This window comes from Pseudochaenichthys georgianus, chromosome 19 (assembly GCF_902827115.2).
Source record: "Pseudochaenichthys georgianus chromosome 19, fPseGeo1.2, whole genome shotgun sequence".
Taxonomy (NCBI): domain Eukaryota; kingdom Metazoa; phylum Chordata; class Actinopteri; order Perciformes; family Channichthyidae; genus Pseudochaenichthys; species Pseudochaenichthys georgianus.
The window spans coordinates 26,604,800-26,630,365 of record NC_047521.1 but is presented as its reverse complement, the minus strand read 5'-3'; the positions used below and the strand labels follow the sequence as shown (position 1 = coordinate 26,630,365).

The following is a 25,566-nucleotide window of genomic DNA, read 5'->3' as shown; positions in this document are numbered from 1 at the left end:
CCTGAAACTCATCCAGTGAGAAACGTTCCGCTGTGCAAAAATAAGTGCAATTAAAGTGCTATTAAAATGCGTGAATTTTTTTAACGCGTTAATTTTTGTGTAATTAATTAATCTTAATTAACGCGTTAAAGTCCCGGCCCTAATATATATATTTTTTTATTAATTACGTTGTTTATAAATTAATTTGAGGGCCGCAAAAAGAGGAGGTGGGGGCCGCATGCGGCCCGCGGGCCGCCATTTGCCCATCCCTGATTTAGACGTTGAAGCTTGCTGCAGTAGAGGTTAATTTATAATTGTTTATACTGTTGACTGATTTAATGTACAATAATGCTTTGTGTTTTGTGCATAACATCGTCATCGGAATTTTACTTATCTAAAGTTATCATATTTAGATGTAATGATGTATAAAGTACAATATTTTCCTCTAAAGAAAGTAGTGAAAATAGCATTAAATTAATACAAAATGTATCTCAATATTGTACTCAGAGGTGGAAAAGTAGACCTATTACTTAACAATGCAAAAAGTAGCAGTACTTCATTTTAAAATATTCTTTATACGTAAAAGTCCTGCTTTAAAATATTGGCTCCTAAAATGTAGTGGAAAAGAATAAAGTAGCATACAATTAAAACACTCAAGTAAAGGCAAAATACCTCTATATTGTACTTAGCACTTGAGTAAATGTACTTAGTCACTTTCCACCTCTGATGTCATGTTGTAGTAGAGAGAGAGAGAGAGAGAGAGAGAGAGAGAGAGAGAGAGAGAGAGAGAGAGAGAGAGAGAGAGAGAGAGAGAGAGACATCAAACTGTTACCCATGAGGTCTGATGAGTTTTCACGGCATCTGATCTAAGCCCCGCCCCCTCCCTGCTCCGCGCTGCCTCTTGCAGCAGACCGCGCGCTCCAGCGGACAGTCCGGCTGCACGAGAGCCTTCCTCCGACCTCTACTTACTCAAATACATGTTTTAATGGAAAGATAATTAAACCGGAGTCAAGAAAGTCTCCTGTTCCTCCAGTGGAAGTTTTCTCTGGTGAGTTTTTATCTCATTTTGACTTTGAATCACTCTGTAGTGTCCTCAGAAACACGCTCTCTGAGAATCAGTGATAAGTGAATGGGCACTTATAATGTCAAGCATATGTTTTATTTATAGACTTACAGTGAATATGTTGCGTCTCTTCTTTGCATGTTGACAGTGGTGGACAGTCACTTAGTACAATTACTCAAATACTGTACTTTAGTACGCAGTTTAACAGAGTATTTCCATTTTATACTACTTTATACTTCTCTCTACTACATGTTTGAATGCAGTTGTATTTACTAGTTCCTTTATAAATCCAGATTTTAACACAATACACTCAGGAAAACCTTTTAAATAAGATTATTCATATTGGTCATTATCTGACGGTGGCACACCACATAACCACATAACCTTCCAACATCATATTTAAGTAACTTAAACCATGAGTGGGTTAACTGAAATGTTATGGGCAGCAATTTTGCTAAAAATAAATAAAATATGTCACAGTTCCAGCTTCTTAAATATGATGATTTTCTGCTTTTGCCTTAAAAGGTTTTAATGTATTAAAATATGTTTCGAGTACTTTTACCCCTAATAGTACATACATACTTTTTAGTACCATCCTTGATGCAGTACTTTTACCTAGAATTAAGTATTTTACAGTGTGGTGGTAGTACTTTTAGTTATTTATACCCTATAGATATCACGTAATATTCTTAAAACATTGGTAGAGATTCCTACAAATGTGTGCCATTTCTATAAGATCCCCATTTGTTTGAAGGAATATCCTAATTATGACCCATCAATGTCTTCTTGATGTAATTGATCATGTGATTAATTATTGGCAATGTGTTTTTTCTACTAGAAATATATGAATGAAAGTGTATTTATGGGAGAAAAGCCTATACTGTACCAAGGAAAGAAAGCAAATACAGTAGGTTTAGTTTCAGATAAGGCCATTAAGACTTAGAAATGTTGACAGAAACTAAGCTGCTATCAGATTTTAAAGCTTGTTGGCTTTAGTGTGAGAGTGAAACTCAATCTCCTGTGTAGCATGTTTTATGTCCAGCAGCAATATAAACTCTACCACTGCTTTGATTTGTGTATCGCGCTGCCTTGTTATTACACTCGTTACATAACATACACCTATCAGTTTGCACACGCCACTGAATCGTGTCGCGATGCAGCGGCACATGTCGGGCTGGAGTTGACGTTTTTGGCCTTGAGGTGTTTTAATTATGGAGACAAACGTGTGTGTTGCACTCATTGCACCTCGGGGGCAAAGACCTGATGACCCCTAAAACATACCAGCACGCCACAAGGAAAAAACCACGCGCACACACACACACACACAGAGATTGATTGGCCTGTCTGAGCTTGCCAATAAACACAAAGGCACATTGGTGATCAATACAAAGCCAGCCTGCTTCCGAGCTAATAACAAAAACTCAATAAATAACTTGGACACTGAGTGACCTCCTCCATGTTGATCTGTCTCTGTAATCTAGTCTCCCCAGAGATGTGTGCATATTATCCTCTCTCTAAGTACACGCTTTGATATGTTAGGAGGCGTGTGGCGCAGTGGGTTGTGCGCGTGTGTTCGGATCAGGGGGTCACAGGTTCAAACCCCGCTGCAGTCAGCATGTCGTTGTGTCCCTGAGACACTTCACCCCAAATTGCTCCTGTGGGGATTGTCCACAGTATTGAGTATGTACGTCGCTTCGGATAAAAGCGTCTAACAAGTGACATGTCATGTAAAACATATCCATGATGTAGGCCTCCTGCATGCAGCAAGTTATTGATGTATGATGTGTCCTACATACCACTAGTAAGGCTTTCATGATATTTATAATTCTAGTAGAACTTTTTTTAACACTTTTTTTAGAAAGTATTTTTAATTACATTTGTATTGATATCGTTTTTTATACATTAATTATATTTAAATTGTTTTATTCTATTCATTTAAATTATTTTAAATGTTAATGTTATTTACTGACATTTATTTAACATTTTTAATTTCTATTTGTATTATTATTTATTTATTCTAAGATTGAGCAAATGTCACAAAAACCTATTTTACACTATGGATAAGGAAATATTCTCATTCTTATTATGATGTTAGGCAGCATCAATCAAACAAGTGACATACAGTAGGGAAACTAGCACACTAATAAACATACATGCAATAAAGCACACTTCATAAAAAGTCAAATTGCATAGGGAGTGAGTCACATCAAGCGTCTTGAAAAAACAATATTGATTTTGTTCCACAGTCTTGGTGCCCTGATAGTGAAAGAGCATGGACACTAATGATGCTTTATGGGGTAAGTGAGCGCAGAAGCCCCCTGTGGTTTGTCCCTCTTCGTTGTTTTTCTTTACCTGAGTTCGACATTCCTCTGCAGCCGACCTTTGGTGACCTTTGCGTGTCACTGACGCAGCAGCAGCAGCAGGAAGAGGTTCGCTACAGAGGTGCGAGGCTTCTGTGTGTGCTTTAACACCGCAGGGTTTCTTTTGCCACACATGATGAAGACGATGAAGACCACTTCATCATCGTCTGTCGGCACCAAATGGCCAAAAAGCACATGTGTGATTCAACCCCCCCCCCCCCCCCAAGTAAAAGCAAGACACCCAAGTTTTAATAAAAGAGATTTGGTAAGAACCTTTAAGTATAGTTTTCAGTTCATATCTTGACTTCAGCTTTTTTTAGGGAACAGGTTTTTATGGACAGTCTTTCTGATAAAAACTACTTTGATGTTTTAAATGGACAAACAGGGATAGGCTGTATTCTGAAGTTGTGGAAGATCTTCAAATGTTGACCATATGTTAGATGCGATATGTAGAAAATCAAATATTGTGATTTTCTGATCAAATATCGACTATTTGTGCTTTAAAAAAAACGATAAGAATTTTGCTTGTTGATTTTTCTATTTAGCTATAACGACAAAGAAGGTAAATGCAAGTAATATTCAAAAATGAACATCTTGCATCTCTTGTAATGCCTTTAAAACCAGAAAAAGACTTTCTCGATATTATGATATCCAAAATACAAGACGATATGTAGTCTCATATCGCGATATCGATATAATATTGATAATAAGCATATGTACAGTATAGCATATGCACAGAGCCGGACATTACAAATGAAATGTGTCAGTGCTCTCTGGTGGACACCCTCTGTAATGGTGTCTATTCTTCATTGATCTTACAGGAAAATCCTCATATACAGATATCAATATACAGTATATGTGAAAAGATAATATTGGCTTGCTCTCATCACTTTACAGGCCGTACTACAAGTGTTTAAAGACCTCCATATCAAATTAGAACATGGGGAATGTGCGTGTTAGTAGAAGAAAGGGATAAGGAAAGATTAACAGTGCGTTTGAGTGCATAACAAGACACACAATCTAAAAGGAAAAGGCAACAAAGAGGGCAAACTGAGACTGCCAGCTCCAGCAGATGCAGGAAGCGGAGAAAATAGTTATTTGTTGAAGCATGAAAATGTTTTCTTGGCCGAGGAGGAAGTGTAGGCTCCGTGTTTTGCTTGGATTCAGTCTGAGCGTGGACGTAATTGAAAAGCCAAAGAGAGAGCAGAACAAAATGTGGCCTTATCTTGTATGTTTGTTCACCTGGTTAGTGGGGTTAGTGAGTGAAGGACACGAGAAGAGAGGAGAGAGGGAAGCTCGACGTTAGAAAGAACACCGCTGATCTCACTCAAGACAAACTACTGTATGGCAGAGGAGGTCAAAGGGAGAGGTGTGTGAAGTGTGTGTGTGTGTGTCCTACAGCTGTTTTAGTCAGTCAAGAGAAGACCCACAAAGAGATGAAAGGAAAATATAAAATGAAAAAGGTTAGAAAAAGAATTGGGCACAGAACACGGAGTAAAGGGGAAGGAGATCAAATCAACTTTGATATATTAATAAAGTCACTTAGTTTGCAATTACATACACGAAATACACACACACACGCACAAACAGGACGTGTGGACATGCACTGATGAAGATTAAAAAGGACTTTAGTACAGTAGAGAAGGAGGAAAGAGAAGACATGTAACATAGAATGGGAATAAGGAGAGGCAAGAAGGAGAAAGAGGAATTGGAAAAAGGAGGAGAAGAAAGATTGGGAAGTGAGAAGAAGACACACTCTGAAAACCCTCTTCCACACACACCTCAGTGCCGCCCCGACACAACTCATCCAACCCAACACTGACCACACATCAAGCTCCGAGGTCGAGAAGAAGGATGTTTGATGGTCGTAATCGAGATTAGAAAATCAACGACTGGGAAAGAAAAAGTGAGGAAAGAGAAGCAGGAGAATGAATGAGTAAAAGAAACAAAGAGGAAAACTAATGACAGGAAACATTAGATGGGAAAGAAAGTAAAGTGAAAAGAGAAAGAAAAAGTAATGAAAGAGGAGAAGAGTGAACGATGGTTTCAGAACAAAACGTGGTTTCAATCAGCTCCGAGGTCGAGAAGAAGGATGTTTGATGGTCGTAATCGAGGGAGAGAAACTCCACCGACCGATGTTCTGCTCAGGAATGTGTTCATACGCACACACACACGCACGCAAGTACACACACAAAGCTCCTATTAGACTGTGGTTACTCTGGTTTACATCCAGTAATGCACGCGCACACGTACACACACAAAGCTCCTAACTGTGGTTACTCTGGCTCTGGTTCTCTACATAGTGACATGGAAATATTTCATCCAGCCCGTGTGATGTACGAACGCCCCGAAATCCCCCTGAAGGGTGAGATGCCCAAAGACAGTAACTCAAATCTGTAGCAGAGAGATCAATTCAACTGCCGTTTTATGCAAGAAATATGCACTTTTATCACAAACTGTAACAGGACATAGTTTCCCATTAACACCGGTTTTGTTTTGTCTACTAATGTCTGCTAGAGAAAAATGTTATTCAGGTACAAAAACTACGCAACAGTCAATAACACCAAAAAACATGTTATGGAAACTGCAGGTTGAAAATGGTGAAGAACCCAATAAGATGTGTTTCGGCTTTTCACAACGTTTCGACTTGCAAAACAATGACTTCATCCATTTACAACTAAATACACCTTTGTCTATAGAGCTTTGCTGGGATTTGGTCATACACCATAGTACAGGAGCTATTCATGGGGCTAGACTCACTACAATTCATCCTGGGTGAATTACTACTGTTATGCTGTGTTCGTTATTCTCGGAGAGAAGCTTTAAAAGGAGACTAAATGGAGTCTCTGAGAAGGTTCAAATGGTTACTTTAATTAAAAATATGGCGCAGTAATGTTACAAACAGATGATTGTTCAGTCAGGAGAGAAAGACTGCAGCTTCCTCTCCCAGGTGGTGGCCGTGCAGAAGAGCTCACAAGCCTTCATCTTTCCCGCTTGCTCCTCCTCTCTGGGAGCTGTAGAGACGTAGGGGACTTCCCCCCTCGTTCGTCTGTGTCCGATATCGCGTTAAACAGAGGATTTCGACATTTTACATTCATTGCTTACTTCCACATGCCTTTTCTCCTCCTTATCTCTTTCATAACTTTATATGTAATACATGTTAACGGCGTCAATAGCCACTTTAATGATACTAATGGACGGTAGTCCCGGAAGTCGTCATGAAGGATTTTCAGAATAAAAGCTTGGTATTGAGAACTTCCCTATTCTTCCCCGAATAAAATAGCATTTAAACTGACGGTATGTTTAAGGTACATTATGCCATAAAACATTGATTTTAATTTCTAACACAACCCAATCTCACGGCATTTCGTGTTATAGTCACGACATTTATTTAATCTATTGATTCATGTTCACCATCACTTGGAAGACCGGAAGGTTCATAAAAACATTTTCTTATCTTACCCTAAGCCTAAACCTATCCCTTTTATTTTAAATCGTATAATTTGAAATTGTATAATATATAAGGTTTTTTTGCCGTCCGCTGAAATCTGTATTTAAAAAAAATGTCCTTCTAATTTGTTATTATTTGGTGCAGGCACAAAACATACTACCAATCGAAATACATTGCTTTTAAAATTGTTGTGTGTCACACGAAAAAAATGTGAAAATCGTGATGGTGAACACGAATCAATAGATTAATTTCGTGACTATAACACGAAATGCCGTGAGACTGTGTTGGACATTAATGTGTACCGAATCTCATGGTAATCCATCCTTCAGTTAAAGAGACATAAAGACAAATTACGTCTTCATTGTGGCCTTAGAGAAAAAGTCAAGGAATGGTACAAAACCAGTCAAAGTTATACATTTTAAGAAGATGTCAACGATGCTTATAAGTAACGTCGATATCAAAGACGGGTCAATGTGATTGTGGTGTCTTCACTGGGTCTTGAATGTCTTATTCTGATATTTATTCCTCAGCCTGTATCGTTTATTTTCTATTATGTACTCCTATCAATCTTAATTTTTCTCTATGTCTTATTTCTCTAAGCATCAATTAATTTCTTCTCTATTTCTACCCAAATTTGCCATCTTCCTCCTTCATTCCTTTCTGCGAAAATTATACTTTTTTTGCATCCTTGCATCATTTGTCACCCTGCCTTGAAAACAAATGTGGTATTTTATATCTTCTCTTACAGAAATCAGTGCCAGTGGAGCCGTCCGCCAGGCTTTACCCAAAAGAAGCGCCGTGCTAACGGAGGAGTTGAAGGATTAGAGGATAATCCAGGGTAGGTAGAAGCCCCTCCTGTGGAGAGGTGCCCCTATTCTTCTCTGATATCCAAGACACAGGCTGCCACTGGGATTACGGCGTTAAACTAATTACCTTTAAAGACTCCAAAATTGGCGGATTTTGTCCCTGTTGTGTTTTTAAAAAAAACCAATATTATCTGAAGCCTGAGGGTGCTGGCTGCTGTATTTGTTTTACTCAGAAAACAGAAGAAGCAAGAGCAACAGGATCACAGAGAGGTCAGCTGGATACAAACATATGTGCAGATAAAATGAGCTTTGCCCGAGGGTCCAGATAAACAAGAGGAGTCAGAGGAGCGACCCCCTCTGAGCTGTGGTCAAAAGTCTTTAACAGGATTACAGCTAAGGACACAGCCAGAGTAATCAATGGCCCCAAGTGTGTTTCTGTTATACTGTAGGTCAGCGTTTTTCAACCTGTTTTGAGCCACGGTGAATCTTTCACATTAAACAAACCAGCAACCAAAAAAGTTACAAAAGGACACATTGAAGCCTAAAACAGCGTATATGACAATTTAATGCCAAGTCTCTCAATTTGGCGACAAGTTCAGCTACTAAGAAGCTATAGCTTTGAGAGCTCTCTCTCCGTGGTTTTTCTCAAAATAGAGACATGTGTTTGTTGTGAAAATTAAGCTCTGTTTGGACCATGATAGCTTTTCCCCACATCAAGCAAACGGTCCAGTCGGATCCCCGGTGAAAGTGAATTACTAACGAAATATTACATCCGCTGTTTTCACCATTTTCCTTTCTTTCGACCACCACTCATACTAGGCTCTTCATCTGGGTTAGAATTGGATCTGCGACCCACCTCAAAATCCACATTTTCCCACAAACTCTCACACGCATCACTTTATTCTATTTGCAGCAACTAAATCATTTTTGTTTTGGACTAATGCACACCTGACTATCTCTCATGGCACACAGGTGTTTCGCTGCACAGAGGTTGAAAATCCCATGCTGTCGGTTATCAATTAGAGGTTTTTAACCTTTATGCAGCCAGACAATTGTTTCCCCTTCATTGAGTCGAGCCATTATGTCTGTGACCGCTCTCACGGGGGAGTTGTAACCAGAGAGGTGGCCTGTTGCTTCAGTTCATGGGAACATGCACACAATCCCTGCAGGCTCACGGCATCTTATATTGAACATCACACCTCGGTATACTGGTCCCTGGTGTCCGCTCAGCGCTGGTATGTGCTGCGTTTCCTCCCAGATGCCCCTCTTAAAACGCCAGCCGGGGGAAGTGAACCACAGGGCCTGGGACTGCGGTCAGAAGCAAATTAGTGGGGCTGCCTTGGACCTGACGCAATGCTCCGTCCCTTGAACCATAGCAGGTCATTAATGAAGCCAGACGAGGCTGTGCATGCGTGGGAGGCCTGCAGACATGAAGCTGCTGCAGTGGAAAGCTTTTAAAGAGAACCAGAGCTCCACGTCGGGGCTGCTTTATGCTATCAAAATATTTTCAAATTGGAGATCCATTACTCTGCTGGCAAAGAACAACACATGAGAAATAAAGGGCAATTTTTTGGTCTGCTTTCATTACAGAGTTACGGAGTCATGGAGCTCCAGAACGGATCCGCAGGAAAAGGCTGTCAGTCAATTAAAAAATATAGCTGAATGTGATTTCATAATTATATTAAACAACTGTGTAAGCTTAAATAGCTTTAACCTCCAAGTAGTTGGTAAAAAAAGGCATTTTGCGATAGAAATGTGATTTATTAGAAAGCTACTTTACAGCTAGCCTGTTTTGTTAGCGTTAGCTTTACAGCCTTTTTTTAATTAATTTTTTATAAACATTAGCTTTACAGCCAAACTGCTTTAGCTACGTTTACAAGGGTTTATACAGCAACAGAATAGAAATATACAGCATTAAATTATATGGCTGATTATCATTTACTGCACTAAAGTAAGCTTTATTTACCATTTTAACAAGGTAGCTAGCTAAAAGACTGGTGCTAGTTGTGTTTAGCTTTCAGTTAAGCTAGCTAGCCACACGGTCATATTATTCAACCCAGTCTCACGGAATTTCGTGTTAGAGTCACGAAATTAATTTAATCTATTGATTCGTATTCACCAACACGATATTCGCATTTTTTTCGTGTCATACAACGATTTTAAAAGCAATGTATTTCTATTGGTAGTATGTTTCGTGCCTGCACCACGTCTTTTTGCCCGGTCGGGTCTTGGAAGACCAGAAGCTAGCTGTGTGGTTCATGAAAACATGTTCTTACTCAATATCTTACCCTAAGCCTAAGACATTGTATAATGTCAGAGTTTGTTTGCCGTCCACGAGGAAATGGGGCTCAGAGCCTCAGAATACTGAAATCTGTATTTTTTTTAAATCTGTTTTTCCTTCTAATTTGTTATTATTTACATTGCTTTTAAAATCGTTCTGTGTGACACGAAAAAAATGGCGAAATCGTGTTGGTGATCCTAAACACACACACACAGGGAATACATGTAAAAAATAAATAGAAAATGAAAGAATAGATGAAACAGAAACCTAAACAGTAGAAACATGAATACAAAAATAATTGTTTAATTTATATCAACATATTGAAAGTTATGGAAAACACTTTTTCTCTCTTCTAACCAACTGATTGAAGATTAAAAGTGCATTTTTTAACACAGTAGCCTATGATTGGTTCTCAATATTTGAGAAGTCTGATACGGTTTACTAACGTCTATAGCTAAGCAGCAGCTGTGATTTTCTTATCAGGAAACGTTCTATCTCTTCCTATCTCCCTGACTTTGCTTGTTTATAAACAAATCTAATCCTGTTGAATGAGGTCTGCTGCTCAGCCTTAAAGTGTGATAAGTATTTTCAGGGAAATGTAAAATGAACTTTGTGTAACCTTCATGGCAGACAAAGCAGGACAAAATGGAAGCAGGAATTCCCTGAAAGGTCCAACCATTTTATGGACCAGAAGCAGACTTTGGAGTTTGCTGCACAGAGGAGTGACTGTGGTCTAAATTTAGACGGTTCCAGCCCATTGGACTTTAGGAATCCTAAAATCCTGCAGAAAGCCAGATGTAGTCTAGATACAGTATGGAGAATTAGTAACTGAATCTGCACAGAATATAAACTGCAAATGTCATCCCTTCAAAATAAAATACATCCCTGTCTATATTTTAACGATAGATGTTTTTTCCCCTGTTGTTTTCTCTCGATAGATGGTCCGTTGGTGCAACCGCAGAACCGTTTGCAGCTGGACACAGAACCTATTTCTGAGCTGATGTCGACAAAGCCAAAGCCCAAAGCAAGCGGGGGAAAATAGGCGATCTGACCACACTCCGACCGGCTGCTTCCAGGAACACAACTACACAGTGTTTCGCCTCAATTTATGGCCCTTTAATCCTGCCAGCTATGCATCAAAACCAGCTACGGAGAGACGGACACAGTTTGGCCTGCGCTTGATAAACTGAGATAATATTCAAGCGCATCTGGCACTGAAGACTTTGGGAGTTCAGCTTCTCAGAAAATTACACGGTTTCAAGCTCTTGGAATAACATTTCAGAGCTATTTTTTAAGATTTGGTTTGTCGATGACTTTGGGATAATCCAAGAGGAGAGAACACAACGTTCAGTTCGGCCATTCAGTAGGAATAAAGGTTGATTTTGAGCAAATATTGTGCCATTCAATTCCAACGTGTTACAAAGAGTGGGACAGAGTTGAGCTTGGGTATGATAGACTGAGAAGATATTCAAGAACTGTTTGGTGCTGCAAGCCTGGAGTTCAGATTTCCTCAAGGTTTCAAGATCTTGGAATTTTGTCTACGTTTTAAACTGTCAATGGTTTTTGGCATAATCTAAGAGGGGAAAGTTGGACATTCAGTTTTGCCATTCAGTGGGATTTAAAGGAAACTCCAAACAAAGTAGATTTTCAGGAGCCTCTCGGGATCATGAATCTTCAGGAGAAGCTGTCCGGCCTCAAAGGGCTGGTCTCACAGTCTCACAGCAAGCGTCGCTATAAAGGCGACCTCACGCTGGAGATGATCAGCCCTCCTTTGGGAGATTTCCGCCACACCATGCATGTTGGCCGTGGAGGCGATGTGTTCGGGGACACTTCCTTCCTCAGCAACCATGGAGGCACTGGGAACAAAGGGAACAACGGGAACAAGGCGAACAACAGCGGGAACAACGGCAACAATGGGAACGGTGGGAACAACGGGAACAACGGGGAAACGGATTCTATCTCCAGTCCAGACAACAAGATCGGAGCGTTCTTCTCCAGGACGCTCCGTCAGATCAGAAGGGGATCTGAAAACAGACCGACTGGAGGATGCAAAGAGCTGTCGCCTCCACCTCCGGTCGTTTCTCCCATCATCAAGAACGCCATCTCCCTCCCCAGCCTGGATGTGGAGATGCCCAATGGGAGTCCCACCACCAAAGTGCTCTTCCCCAGTTCTCATAGCACGCCGGAGGAGAGGAAAAGCTCTTATGGTGAGTATAGAAAAAACATGTTTTAAACAAAGCTGCTTGTATGAAAACGTTGACATCAATCTATGAAACAACTATGAGAAAGTTACCGAACCACAGAAAATTACTACCAAACTGTTTTTAAGGGTCTTTCAAGCTACCAGCAATGGTTTTGATATTCTAAGGAAAAGCTCTTATGGTGAGTATAATATTAAGCAGTGGCGAACCGTGTCTATCACAACTGGACCTTCTGTAGACACACACACACACACACACACACACACACACACACACACACACACACACACACACACACACACACACACACACACACACACACACACACACACACACACACACACACACACACACACACACACACACACACACACACACACACACACACACACACACACACACACACACACACACACACACACACACACACACCGTCAATCCAAACGTACGCTCTCATTCAGTGCAACGGCCAGGGCATTCTATCAAGGATGTAGAATACCTGGTTGAAGGATATTCTACCCAGAGACCCAGAACAAGATCTGATTGGTTGCTTTATTTTCTAACACAAACCCACTGAAATGCGTAGTGCATGGTCCGAGAAGGACAAACAAATCAACGTAACACTGACTGTAATATTACAGATCGACAACACAGATACCATTCTCATTTATGCATTTTATATACATTTTATTTATATATACATTTTATTTATATAATCTGAGTGTTCCAGGGTATTCTCTGAATACCTCGAAGGCACTGACGGTTCGCCACTGGTATTAAGTAAAGCGGCTTTTATCAAGATTCTGACACCAATTGATAAAAAAATCGATATGTTTGAAAGTGAAAAAGCCACAAACAATTATTACTCAACTTTTCCTCAGTTCTAAAAAGCACTTTAGGGTCTTTAAGATTCTGGTAACAGTTCTGCCCATATGAGCATAAGAAACCTGTTATTGTTGTTACGAAAGAGTATGACTTGGTATTGTTTAAAACTTGTCTTTACCTGCTCCAATACCACTTCCCTAAATGAATACCAATACTGACAACATACTTTGGTTAATGCATACCATGCTTACCACACACATACAGATTGTATGGGATGTAGCTTCTCTGGTAGTGGGTCAATCTCACTTGACAACAACTTAAACCAAAATACCCCAAAACATTGCAAATAGTTTTTGATCTAAACCACCCGTGTTTGGATAACTGCAAAAGTCCAATATGTGTTTACGGGAAATGTCTCAATGATGTCAGCGTGTTAGCTGTTGCGCGGTCATGCAAGAATTAGAAAAGAATTCACCACCAAAAACCCCAAATTGGTCTCAAGGATTACGGGGTTGTGGTTTCTTTTGATTTAAATGGCACGTATACCGAACAAAGTGAAAGGTCAAATGAGTTAACTGGCATTAACTGGAAACTGTAGTAAAGAGTGCAGCCATCTGTGGAGCCGCAGTGAAACTCATCCATCGGCTGCTCTCAGTTAGCTAGACACAGTTACACGAGATGTCCTTATGAATCACCTCGACTCATAATCGCCCCACTGATAACACACAGAGATCCAGACAGAGCTGTCTGAGGCTCCCATTAACAACCCCCCCCCCTCCGTGTGTGTGTGTGTGTGTGTGTGTGTGTGTGTGTGTGTGTGTGTGTGTGTGTGTGTGTGTGTGTGTGTGTGTGTGTGTGTTTGTATGGACTAGTCGCTGGTGTGTGTACATGCTGTGTTTTAACTGGAGTTAATTTACTCTCCAGAGGTGGAAGAAGTACTCAGATCCTTTACTTAATTAAAAGTAGAAATACCATGGTTTTTAAATACTCATTACAAGAAAAAGTCCAGATTTGGAAATGGTACTTAAGTACAACTGAGAAGTATTATCTGCAAAATGTACTGCAAGAATCGAAAGGAAAAGTACTCAGTATGCCAAATGAATATTTTCGCCCATAAACACATGGCATATCATTTTTACTTTGTTTACTTTTAGCCAAATTATTAACAATTTTTAAGGGTAAGGGTTTTTAATATACTGGGTAGATAGGTAGTACAGTACTGCATCGTATCATAAAAGCATACTGTGTGTTTTTATACGTAGAAAGTAGCTAGAAAGTACGAGTTTTAAACAGATGTATTGGAGTAAAAAATACAATAGTTGTCTCCTAAATGTAGTGGAGTAGAAGTATATGAAACAAAAAGTGGAAATACTCAAAATTACAAGGATGATAACCTGGATTATTTCACCTTTAATGGGAGAATCTCAGTGGAATCTGTTTCTACTTCTTTCTTTCTCTCCTAAAAAAAGTATTAATTTGTGAAACAAGACACTGTTGGTGTGAAAAACCTCCAGACTCTCCCTTTACGAATGGCTTTGAGGGTGCTGTGGTAACTTCAGATGTTAAGTGATCTGGCAGATGATTCACTGTTAACACGAGAGCGACTCAGCATTTTGCAGCCTGGGGTTTTCTCACTTTTCATCATCAGACACAGAGATCCTCTGGGTGAACATCGCCCCCTGGTGGAATTACATGATACACCTTGTGACTCCATAAGAATCCGAGTTAGATTTCAGTGTTTTAGATAAGACATAGCACAGAAGCCTTAAGATGCACGTGAGAAAGATCTGGTTTCTAAGTCTGATTTTAGGTTTTTTATTTTACCCTGAGTTTATGTTCCTTCTACCAAATCAGGTTAATAAACAATAGATAAACACAAGTAAACAAAACACATTTCTACCCAGCTAGTGTGTCGTTTTTTCTTTAAATAGTGCGTTGTGTAGCTTGTTGTGTTGATCGATGATTTAAGAAAACAACTTAAAAAAGAAAAGGTTAGTTAGCTAGTTCAGGAGGAAAACTGGTGAAAGCCTAAAGCAATGCAACACATACAACTGGCATCTGAAACAACTTTAGGTTCATTATGTTATGACATCCCGACAATTCCTCTGTTGTGCCATCACTGCCCGATGCTGGAATATGAGTTAACATGTTACCACTTCTGGAGCCCTTATATAGAAGCCAGACTTTAAAAAGTCCTCTCCTGCTGATGTTCAGGTGTATATCAGTATGTAGTGTCTCTACTTTAAAGAGTCCTCTCCTGCTGATGTTCAGGTGTATATCAGTATGTAGTGTCTCTACTTTAAAGAGTCCTCTCCTGCTGATGTTCAGGTGTATATCAGTATGTAGTGTCTCTACTTTAAAGAGTCCTCTCCTGCTGATGTTCAGGTGTATATCAATATGTAGTGTCTCTACTTTAAAGAGTCCTCTCCTGCTGATGTTCAGGTGTATATCAGTATGTAGTGTCTCTACTTTAAAGAGTCCTCTCCTGCTGATGTTCAGGTGTATATCAATATGTAGTGTCTCTACTTTAAAGAGTCCTCTCCTGCTGATGTTCAGGTGTATATCAGTATGTAGTGTCTCTACTTTAAAGAGTCCTCTCCTGCTGATGTTCAGGTGTATATCAGTATGTAGTGTCTCTACTTTAAAGAGTCCTCTCCTGCTGATGTTCAGGTGTATATCAGTATGTAGTGTCTCTACTTCAAAGAGTCCTCTCCTGCTGATGTTCAGGTGTATATCAGTATGTAGTGTCTCTACTTTAAAGAGTCCTCTCCTGCTGATGTTCAGGTGTATATCAGTATGTAGTGTCTCTACTTTAAAGAGTCCTCTCCTGCTGATGTTCAGGTGTATATCAGTATGTAGTGTCTCTACTTTAAAGAGTCCTCTCCTGCTGATGTTCAGGTGTATATCAGTATGTAGTGTCTCTACTTTAAAGAGTCCTCTCCTGCTGATGTTCAGGTGTATATCAGTATGTAGTGTCTCTACTTTAAAGAGTCCTCTCCTGCTGATGTTCAGGTGTATATCAGTATGTAGTGTCTCTACTTTAAAGAGTCCTCTCCTGCTGATGTTCAGGTGTATATCAGTATGTAGTGTCTCTACTTTAAAGAGTCCTCTCCTGCTGATGTTCAGGTGTATATCAGTATGTAGTGTCTCTACTTTAAAGAGTCCTCTCCTGCTGATGTTCAGGTGTATATCAGTATGTAGTGTCTCTACTTTAAAGAGTCCTCTCCTGCTGATGTTCAGGTGTATATCAGTATGTAGTGTCTCTACTTTAAAGAGTCCTCTCCTGCTGATGTTCAGGTGTATATCAGTATGTAGTGTCTCTACATGTCTCCATGCTTTAATGTTCAAAAAGCTCTTTATTTTTCTCGTCCTGCCTGTGCTGCAGCACCTCTTTTCACCCTCTGTCTGAAACCAGAGCCCAGTCTGCTCTGATTGGTTAGCTGGCCGGCTCTTTTGTGATTGGTCAGCATAAGTTTCATGTGTTGATATTTATTTATCTTCTCCACAGGTCTGGAGTCTGGTTTCGTCACGCTGCCTCGTCTCTCTCGCTCTGAGCGCCAGCAGCCGTCCATCTCCCTCCCCACTTCCTGCCCTCCTAACATCCACCGCGGCTCTCTAACCGACGAAACCGACGCCATCTTGTGCTCCGCCTCCATCTTGTCCTCTGACCCGAAACCCTCCTTCTCCGCCTACTCTGACTCCCTGTCCTCCCTCACCTCTCTGGACACCTTCACCTTCGACCTGGGCCCTTCCTTAATGAGCGAGGTGTTCGGGGTGATCGACGGCTGCCAATCAGACGATCACACTCAAGTCTGGGAGGGCGAGGAGGCGGGATCAGCGTGCGGGATGACCAATGACGGCTCAGAGATGGATTCGGCCACTATTTCCTACGTGGATTCGCTGCTTAGGGAGGATTTTGGCGGCAGGAAGAGCCCGCATGGTGGCGAGTCGGGGGAGGAGGAAGTGATGGAGGTGAATGGAGTAAAAGATGTGGTGATGGAGTCTCCTGAAAGAGCCACATTGGGTGTTGGGATGGAGATGGAGCGCTTCCAGAGTGCTACAGATGTGCTCGCTCGCCATTATGGAGGCAGCTTAAAGGGACAGAGCCGGGTGGAGGTCGCAGATTCACAGATAGTCGTCAGCCGCCCGAAGAACAAAACTCCCTACAACTACATGGACGATGAGGATGAAATCAAAGTGTAGTCAGAGATATTTGGACTCAAACCGATCGAGGAGAGATTGTGGTTGACGAGGCAGGATGACCATGACATCCTTAACATTGGATGCTTTAAGGATGTTGCTGAATGTATCTTAAACCCGAGGGGTGAATGCTTGTTTCAAAAAGACTTGAAGCGTGGAAAAACAAGGACACAGAATGTAGTTTAGATCTTCTGAAAGGACACGCAACATTTCCCTACAACTACACGGACGATGAGGATGAAATCAGTGTAATCAGAGATAGTTTCCGACTCTTAAAAACATGTTAAATGTATGATTTTTCTGTAATCAAATCGATCCGTCAATGTGGTTGACGAGTGTTGGTGTTGCTGAATGGATCTTAAAGGAGTGTAAGATGTTTCCAAGCCCGAGGGATGAATGCTTGTTTCAAAAAGACTTAGTAAAAGGAGGCGTGGAAAAGCGAGGATGTGCCACAGAAGTTAGTCTCGATTGTCTCCATGGAAACAAAGCCCGTCACTTTATGTTTCACACTTCCTCCCATATTGCTGCAGATAGCTGTAGCAATCTTTTAAAAGTGGATGCAAGCACCAAAATTAATCTTTCCCAAATGTCATATTATTTAAAAAAGACCAGAAACCACTTGAATTAAAAAAAGTAATTGCAACTATTCTCCAAGATGGCTGCCCTTTCCAGCCGATAAAAACCATATTTTACCAAATCATTTTAACCGGTGGATTACTTTTGGTGATTTTAAGATTGAATATCACTATGGGAGAAGTCAAATCTTCTAAGATTTTGAGTGATTTTAACCACAACACGTTTACATTTGGGGTTGTTTGTTAGAAAGCGTCTGAATTTGGTTTCTACGTGTTCAGAAATGTATGATTTGACAATCGAGATCATTCATCCAGGGCAAGTAAATGTGATTTTATCGCAAAGAAAACGGCATTTCCAAGCCAATATTGGTGGCCATCATGAACATTGAAGATATATCGGGTGTTTCTCAATGTCGAGTACGCTTGCTTGGTAGCACGTCTTCCGAGTCACTTGCTTCAGAAGCGAGGCAAGAATACTTCCTGGCATTCGGAAAACGAAGAGTGGAGAAGCCCCGCCTTACATTTACCGCCACAGATTTGGGGAAATTGGTCCGTGCGCAAAGCATTGTGGGGATTTTAAGACCGCGTAGTCTACACATGTGCAGCCTAGAAATGTCTCGCTACAAAGTACGCCGGGCTCCGTAGAATTCCAAGTATGCTGGACATTGGAACAGTATTTCGGCGGCACTCGATGGCGTAGTATGCTTGAAATAGTGGCTTCACTCGACATTGAGAAACACCCCTTATGTTCCAATTGTAGTACTTGTATCCACTTTTGAAATATCTCCCTGGTTTATTTGATTCTCTGCAGCACAACACGGTGGAAAGCCTCTCCATGGTCTCTAATGAGAGAGGAAGTGAGGATTAAACAAATGGATTTAATCTTTTTACAACCTTAGGGCCTCATTTCAATCTCCCGTCGACTCCTCTCACTCAGGAAAACACTACCAAGGACACACAAAGGGAAAGGAAATGTGGATTCTCAGGCCTCAGCAGATTAGAAATCGACATGGACTGAGGGAATATGTAAAGTATTTCTAGTACTACATGCAACTGAAGTTTATGACCATACACATGCTCATGTTATGCTGCAGACCTTGCATATAGATACCCCATGCACCTTTAATGATCTTGAAGTCTGACCTTTTATACGACTGTACATAAAGATATTAACTGACCTCCTATAAATATGCACCTGCAGCAGTACCTAGTGCAATTCACATCCATATGCTGCAGACAATACCAATGATATATTATGATGATATTAATGACAATAAACATGTTTTTAATTATGTTGGATATGCATTTATTTACAGTGTTTAAAGTAGGCTGGAAAGGTGGTTGTAAAAACATTGTTATTTACATTAAACCTCAATCCATCAAGGTTCATACATGTTTTTACCATACTTAAACTCATGATACTTTTATTTTGTAAATTGATAGAAAAATACTCCCTAAAAAACAACAAACGGCAACCTAACATTGGTTTTGGACGGCTGGATTTCATACTAACTGCATAGCTATTATTTTAAGCTTGAACTTCTGTGCATTCTGGGAAAGATAGGACACCTGTAGCTTAAGAATAAATAAATAAAGCTGGTTCCAGAGAGGTTTACAGGCCAGACAAAGGGATTTAAGCGGCAAAACTTGAATATATTGAACGGCAAAGATTGAAAATATAAAAAATATATAGTAACTAAGACATTTTCAGATTCTTTTTAAAGAACTACAAGAAAATCCATCTGATTAAGGAAAAAAACTAAAACGTTGACTTTATTTAAATGTATCATGTCAACAAATGTCACATAACTGGATTAGGTTAGTAGAAAGCAATGCTATCAAGTTTAAATAGAAAATGCAACTTAATATTATTGCCTTCAACTAACCTCATTATTTGATGTTGTTGACATTTAAAATATAATTAAAGTCAACGTTTCATGTCCTCACTGAACTCAAGAAGGAACCTCTTTGGCCTGTGAAGGTGGAGGAAGTGGAGGAGGACACTTTGGAGCTTTGAGTCCAGGCTTTCTGGGGGGGGGAGGCTTTCTGGGGTTGGCCTCCACACCTCGGGGTGCCGCTGTGGGCGGGGCCGTAGGGGGGGTCTTTGTGTCCGGGGGAGAGGTGCGGAGGGGGGGGGGGCTGGAGCTTCGGGGGGGCCGGGGGTTTGGGTTTAGAGATCTGGACTGAACACGGCTCGTTCCCCACGTTGGCTTTGACCACGCTGAAAGATCTCTTTGCTGTAAAATAAAGGAGTCAAAGTCAACTTTATTGTCAATCTTTCAATTTGTGTGTACAGACGGAGAGATCCAAATACCGTTTCCCACAAACCCGAATACAAAAATATATAAAAATAATATGTATACACACAATCAACAGACACAGAGGGATTATAAAGACATCTTCTGCGAGACGACAGATTAAAGAGTCCCCTCCTGCTGATGTTCAGGTCAGTATGTAGTGTCTCTACTTTAAAGAGTCCCCTCCTGCTGATGTTCAGGTCAGTATGTAGTGTCTCTACTTTAAAGAGTCCCCTCCTGCTGATGTTCAGGTCAGTATGTAGTGTCTCTACTTTAAAGAGTCCTCTCCTGCTGATGTTCAGGTGTATATCAGTATGTAGTGTCTCTACTTTAAAGAGTCCTCTCCTGCTGATGTTCAGGTGTATATCAGTATGTAGTGTCTCTACTTTAAAGAGTCCTCTCCTGCTGATGTTCAGGTGTATATCAGTATGTAGTGTCTCTACTTTAAAGAGTCCTCTCCTGCTGATGTTCAGGTGTATATCAGTATGTAGTGTCTCTACTTTAAAGAGTCCTCTCCTGCTGATGTTCAGGTGTATATCAGTATGTAGTGTCTCTACTTTAAAGAGTCCTCTCCTGCTGATGTTCAGGTGTATATCAGTATGTAGTGTCTCTACTTTAAAGAGTCCTCTCCTGCTGATGTGCAGGTGGATATCAGTATGTAGTGTCTCTACTTTAAAGAGTCCTCTCCTGCTGATGTTCAGGTCAGTAAGTAGTGTCTCTACTTTAAAGAGTCCTCTCCTGTTGATGTTCAGGTGTATATCAGTATGTAGTGTCTCTACTTTAAAGAGTCCTCTCCTGCTGATGTTCAGGTGTATATCAGTATGTAGTGTCTCTACTTTAAAGAGTCCTCTCCTGCTGATGTTCAGGTCAGTAAGTAGTGTCTCTACTTTAAAGAGTCCTCTCCTGTTGATGTTCAGGTGTATATCAGTATGTAGTGTCTCTACTTTAAAGAGTCCTCTCCTGCTGATGTTCAGGTGTATATCAGTATGTAGTGTCTCTACTTTAAAGAGTCCTCTCCTGCTGATGTTCAGGTGTATATCAGTATGTAGTGTCTCTACTTTAAAGAGTCCTCTCCTGCTGATGTTCAGGTGTATATCAGTATGTAGTGTCTCTACTTTAAAGAGTCCTCTCCTGCTGATGTTCAGGTGTATATCAGTATGTAGTGTCTCTACTTTAAAGAGTCCTCTCCTGCTGATGTGCAGGTGGATATCAGTATGTAGTGTCTCTACTTTAAAGAGTCCTCTCCTGCTGATGTTCAGGTCAGTAAGTAGTGTCTCTACTTTAAAGAGTCCTCTCCTGTTGATGTTCAGGTGTATATCAGTATGTAGTGTCTCTACTTTAAAGAGTCCTCTCCTGCTGATGTTCAGGTGTATATCAGTATGTAGTGTCTCTACTTTAAAGAGTCCTCTCCTGCTGATGTTCAGGTCAGTAAGTAGTGTCTCTACTTTAAAGAGTCCTCTCCTGTTGATGTTCAGGTGTATATCAGTATGTAGAATCTCTACTTTAAAGAGTCCTCTCCTGCTGATGTTCAGGTGTATATCAGTATGTAGTGTCTCTACTTTAAAGAGTCCTCTCCTGCTGATGTTCAGGTGTATATCAGTATGTAGTGTCTCTACTTTAAAGAGTCCTCTCCTGCTGATGTTCAGGTGTATATCAGTATGTAGTGTCTCTACTTTAAAGAGTCCTCTCCTGCTGATGTTCAGGTGTATATCAGTATGTAGTGTCTCTACTTTAAAGAGTCCTCTCCTGCTGATGTTCAGGTGTATATCAGTATGTAGTGTCTCTACTTTAAAGAGTCCTCTCCTGCTGATGTTCAGGTGTATATCAGTATGTAGTGTCTCTACTTTAAAGAGTCCTCTCCTGCTGATGTTCAGGTGTATATCAGTATGTAGTGTCTCTACTTTAAAGAGTCCTCTCCTGCTGATGTTCAGGTCAGTAAGTAGTGTCTCTACTTTAAAGAGTCCCCTCCTGCTGATGTTCAGGTCAGTAAGTAGTGTCTCTACTTTAAAGAGTCCTCTCCTGCTGATGTTCAGGTGTATATCAGTATGTAGTGTCTCTGCTTTAAAGAGTCCTCTCCTGCTGATGTTCAGTTGTATATCAGTATGTAGTGTCTCTACTTTAAAGAGTCCTCTCCTGCTGATGTTCAGGTGTATATCAGTATGTAGTGTCTCTACTTTAAAGAGTCCTCTCCTGCTGATGTTCAGGTGTATATCAGTATGTAGTGTCTCTACTTTAAAGAGTCCTCTCCTGCTGATGTTCAGGTCAGTAAGTAGTGTCTCTACTTTAAAGAGTCCCCTCCTGCTGATGTTCAGGTCAGTAAGTAGTGTCTCTACTTTAAAGAGTCCTCTCCTGCTGATGTTCAGGTGTATATCAGTATGTAGTGTCTCTACTTTAAAGAGTCCTCTCCTGCTAATGTTCAGGTGTATATCAGTATGTAGTGTCTCTGCTTTAAAGAGTCCTCTCCTGCTGATGTTCAGGTGTATATCAGTATGTAGTGTCTCTACTTTAAAGAGTCCTCTCCTGCTGATGTTCAGGTCAGTAAGTAGTGTCTCTACTTTAAAGAGTCCTCTCCTGCTGATGTTCAGGTGTATATCAGTATGTAGTGTCTCTGCTTTAAAGAGTCCTCTCCTGCTGATGTTCAGTTGTATATCAGTATGTAGTGTCTCTACTTTAAAGAGTCCTCTCCTGCTGATGTTCAGGTGTATATCAGTATGTAGTGTCTCTACTTTAAAGAGTCCTCTCCTGCTGATGTTCAGGTGTATATCAGTATGTAGTGTCTCTACTTTAAAGAGTCCTCTCCTGCTGATGTTCAGGTGTATATCAGTATGCAGTGTCTCTACTTTAAAGAGTCCTCTCCTGCTGATGTACAATTGTTTGGAGCGCCAGCCAATAGAAGCGTCAATGTTAAAGTGTGATGTCACTACTTTGGGATTTAGCCTCTCCAGACCATTTACATACACAACCATTTATATAACACACTACAGGGAAGGGAACACCCAAAAAGCATAATAGGGCCTCTTTAATGCAAAACAATATCATTAAATATGTATTTTTTCTGGATCTTGGATTTCCAGTTTTGGATGTTTATCAGTTCTTAGACAACCTACAGCTGCTTTTTAAGTTCAAGGAATAAAGTCAAACATGTATCTACTGCTAACGATTGAGATATAAACATTTTCTTTTTACAAAAACAATCCTGGAAGACAAGCTAAACTTACATTCCAAGAATGGGAAAACAGTGTTGTAGTCAGACAAACATATCGTTTATCAGGATAAGAGGACTTATAATTGAAAGTACTTCCTCCTCTACCAGTGACTAAGGCGGTTAAAACAATGCCAGTGATGACGCATGACCCGAGAGATTTATATTTTAGTCAGTGGTGTGACATTTCCTGTTTCCTGTTTACTTCCTAGTTGTTACAACAAGAGCAGAAGATTTATTGTATGTCTGTCAGTTTAACCCGACAAGCCACAAGTGGGAAGAAGTTAATTATCTGAACATTACACTATAAAAAGAGGCATATCATGAGACGTGCTAAGGGCAGACACACAACATGGAAAATAAGTGGCTGCAGCGTCTGGAAGAATATATGTTAAGCAACTTACAGCAACACAATCCCGCTTTCCTTTAGGAGAGCTTCCTTATGTGTGAACAAGTTGGAAAAGTCTTGAAAAAATAACCATATACTCATTGGGTTAAAAGCTTGGTTTCAAGAATTCAAACTCAACAGAAAGCCTTTAGGTAAGTTGAGGTGTTTAGTTTGAATGACTTCATTTAGTTTAGTACAACTGAAGTTATTTACATTTTGATAAAAATGTATTGAATCAGTGATTGTAAATTTAAACAAAAACATTTAGTGGCGAGCCGTCAGGGCCCTCTAGGCCATCTCTGAGGGCCTGAGATATTCTACAAAATAATATAAAAAAATAAATAATAATAATATTTCTTTTGTTATATTTTTCATTAGTTTTACCAAAAATAACTTGATTTAATTGTATTTAAAATAACATTTCCAAAGAAATAAATCCTTCGAATCTGCCTTTTCAGTTTCTGTTGAATGTGAAGGGTTAAATGAAAGAAGCTCGTCTCTGCGAGTGTGAAGAGAGGAGCTGAGGTCCAGCTGTAAATTCACAGAGGGCCCGCTACAGTAACTGAACGAGAGAGTAATGTCAAAATACAATTGACCAATCATATCTTCCCTCTAAATGGGTGGGGTTTATTATCGCGGACTTTATGACAAGTTCCGCCCGCTGTGAAGCTTTTCTTGTTTCCATAGCAACAACAACTTCCTGTCAACAGCGTAAACTCGCCTTCAAAATAAAAGCATGCCAAATTACACTTAAGACATACATACTGCAACAAAAGTAACAAACAGAATGCAATATCCTTTTCAATTTCAAAGGATAGGGTTATTTACAGGTGTTGTTTTGTGTGGTAGAGGGTCGCTGTCATTGATGCGTTTTGCACCCCGGGCCGTTGTTTTGATATTCCGCTGAGGTATACGCTGTGACGTAATAACTCTTTTTTTTGTTGCTTTTTTCGAGGGAAGGGGTGGGGGTCAGAGGGCCTAGGGATACAATTCACGGCTCGCCACTGGTGAGTTAAAAAAATAAAAAAAGGTTGAAAGTCCAGGGTTTTATTCACCAGATCACCACCTCCCTTTTTCATAAGCTGACTTGTGTGGGCGGACTGAGAGTCCTTATATATCCGCTTCAATTCAACCATTCTTCAAAAATATATGTCTCTAGGTAATAAAAGTGCAATAATATAAACCTGCAGTATGTTGTATTCCTACACAAGTAACCATTGGACAGCCATTGGGAGCGTTGGACCCCGTGTATCCACATTGGACTCACGTTTATACACTTTGTACCTACAGTATACGCATTGGACTCACGTTTATACACTTTGTACCAACAGTATACACATTGGACTCACGTTTATACACTTTGTACCAACAGTATACACATTGGACTCACGTTTATACACTTTGTACCTACACTATACGCATTGGACCACGTTTATACACTTTGTACCTACACTATACACATTGGACTCACGTTTATACACTTTGTACCTACACTATACGCATTGGACCACGTTTATACACTTTGTACCTACACTATACACATTGGACTCACGTTTGTATGGCAAGGTGATCTTGACCAGAGCTCTTGGAGAGTCCGGAGGAGCCTCCAGAATCGGATCCAGCAGGTTCTGATCGGCGCTCTGCTTCTGGGAGGGACTGCGGCTCTGACCCGGGTTTGGAGCCGATCCCGTTGCTTTAGGAGGAGCCGTGGAGCTGCAGGAGGGACTGGGACCGAGGGGGGCAGAGCTGCTGGATGATGTATTTTGATGGTTTGGTGTTTCGTTGACGGGGCTCGCCCACGTGGAGGTGCCGCTGCGACTTATAGAGCCAGACTTCGCCAGGCAGTAGCCTCCACTGTCCTGAGAGGCTGTGCTGCAGGGGAGAACAAGTTGAAATGGTCACTTCCAGCTTACTATTTGTAGCCATTAGTGTGCAATC

At 40.5% G+C, this 25,566-nt stretch overlaps 2 protein-coding genes across 3 annotated transcripts in view; one reads left to right on the top strand and one right to left on the bottom strand.

Moving 5' to 3' along the window:
- The first annotated feature begins 889 nt into the window (after window positions 1–889).
- On the top strand, window positions 890–19,033 carry cdc42ep1a (CDC42 effector protein (Rho GTPase binding) 1a). 2 transcript variants are annotated; one of them, XM_034107713.2, is made up of 5 exons: window positions 890–1,027; window positions 3,289–3,339; window positions 7,602–7,691; window positions 10,879–12,147; window positions 16,475–19,033. In XM_034107713.2, the coding sequence occupies exons 4-5, from the start codon at window positions 11,607–11,609 to the stop codon at window positions 17,167–17,169; spliced, it is 1,236 nt and encodes a 411-aa protein (XP_033963604.1). In that variant the 5' UTR covers window positions 890–1,027; window positions 3,289–3,339; window positions 7,602–7,691; window positions 10,879–11,606; the 3' UTR covers window positions 17,170–19,033. The 2 variants fall into 2 exon arrangements, with proteins under 2 accessions (XP_033963604.1, XP_033963603.1); XM_034107712.2 differs by lacking the exon at window positions 3,289–3,339.
- Window positions 19,034–19,684: 651 nt separating this feature from the next.
- Window positions 19,685–25,566, bottom strand: part of sh3bp1 (SH3-domain binding protein 1) — a 29,835-nt gene continuing 23,953 nt past the window's right edge. The window contains 3 exon segments of the mRNA XM_034107079.2: window positions 19,685–19,877; window positions 19,879–19,978; window positions 25,181–25,500. Of these exon segments, the coding sequence (XP_033962970.1) occupies window positions 19,685–19,877; window positions 19,879–19,978; window positions 25,181–25,500 (613 nt within the window).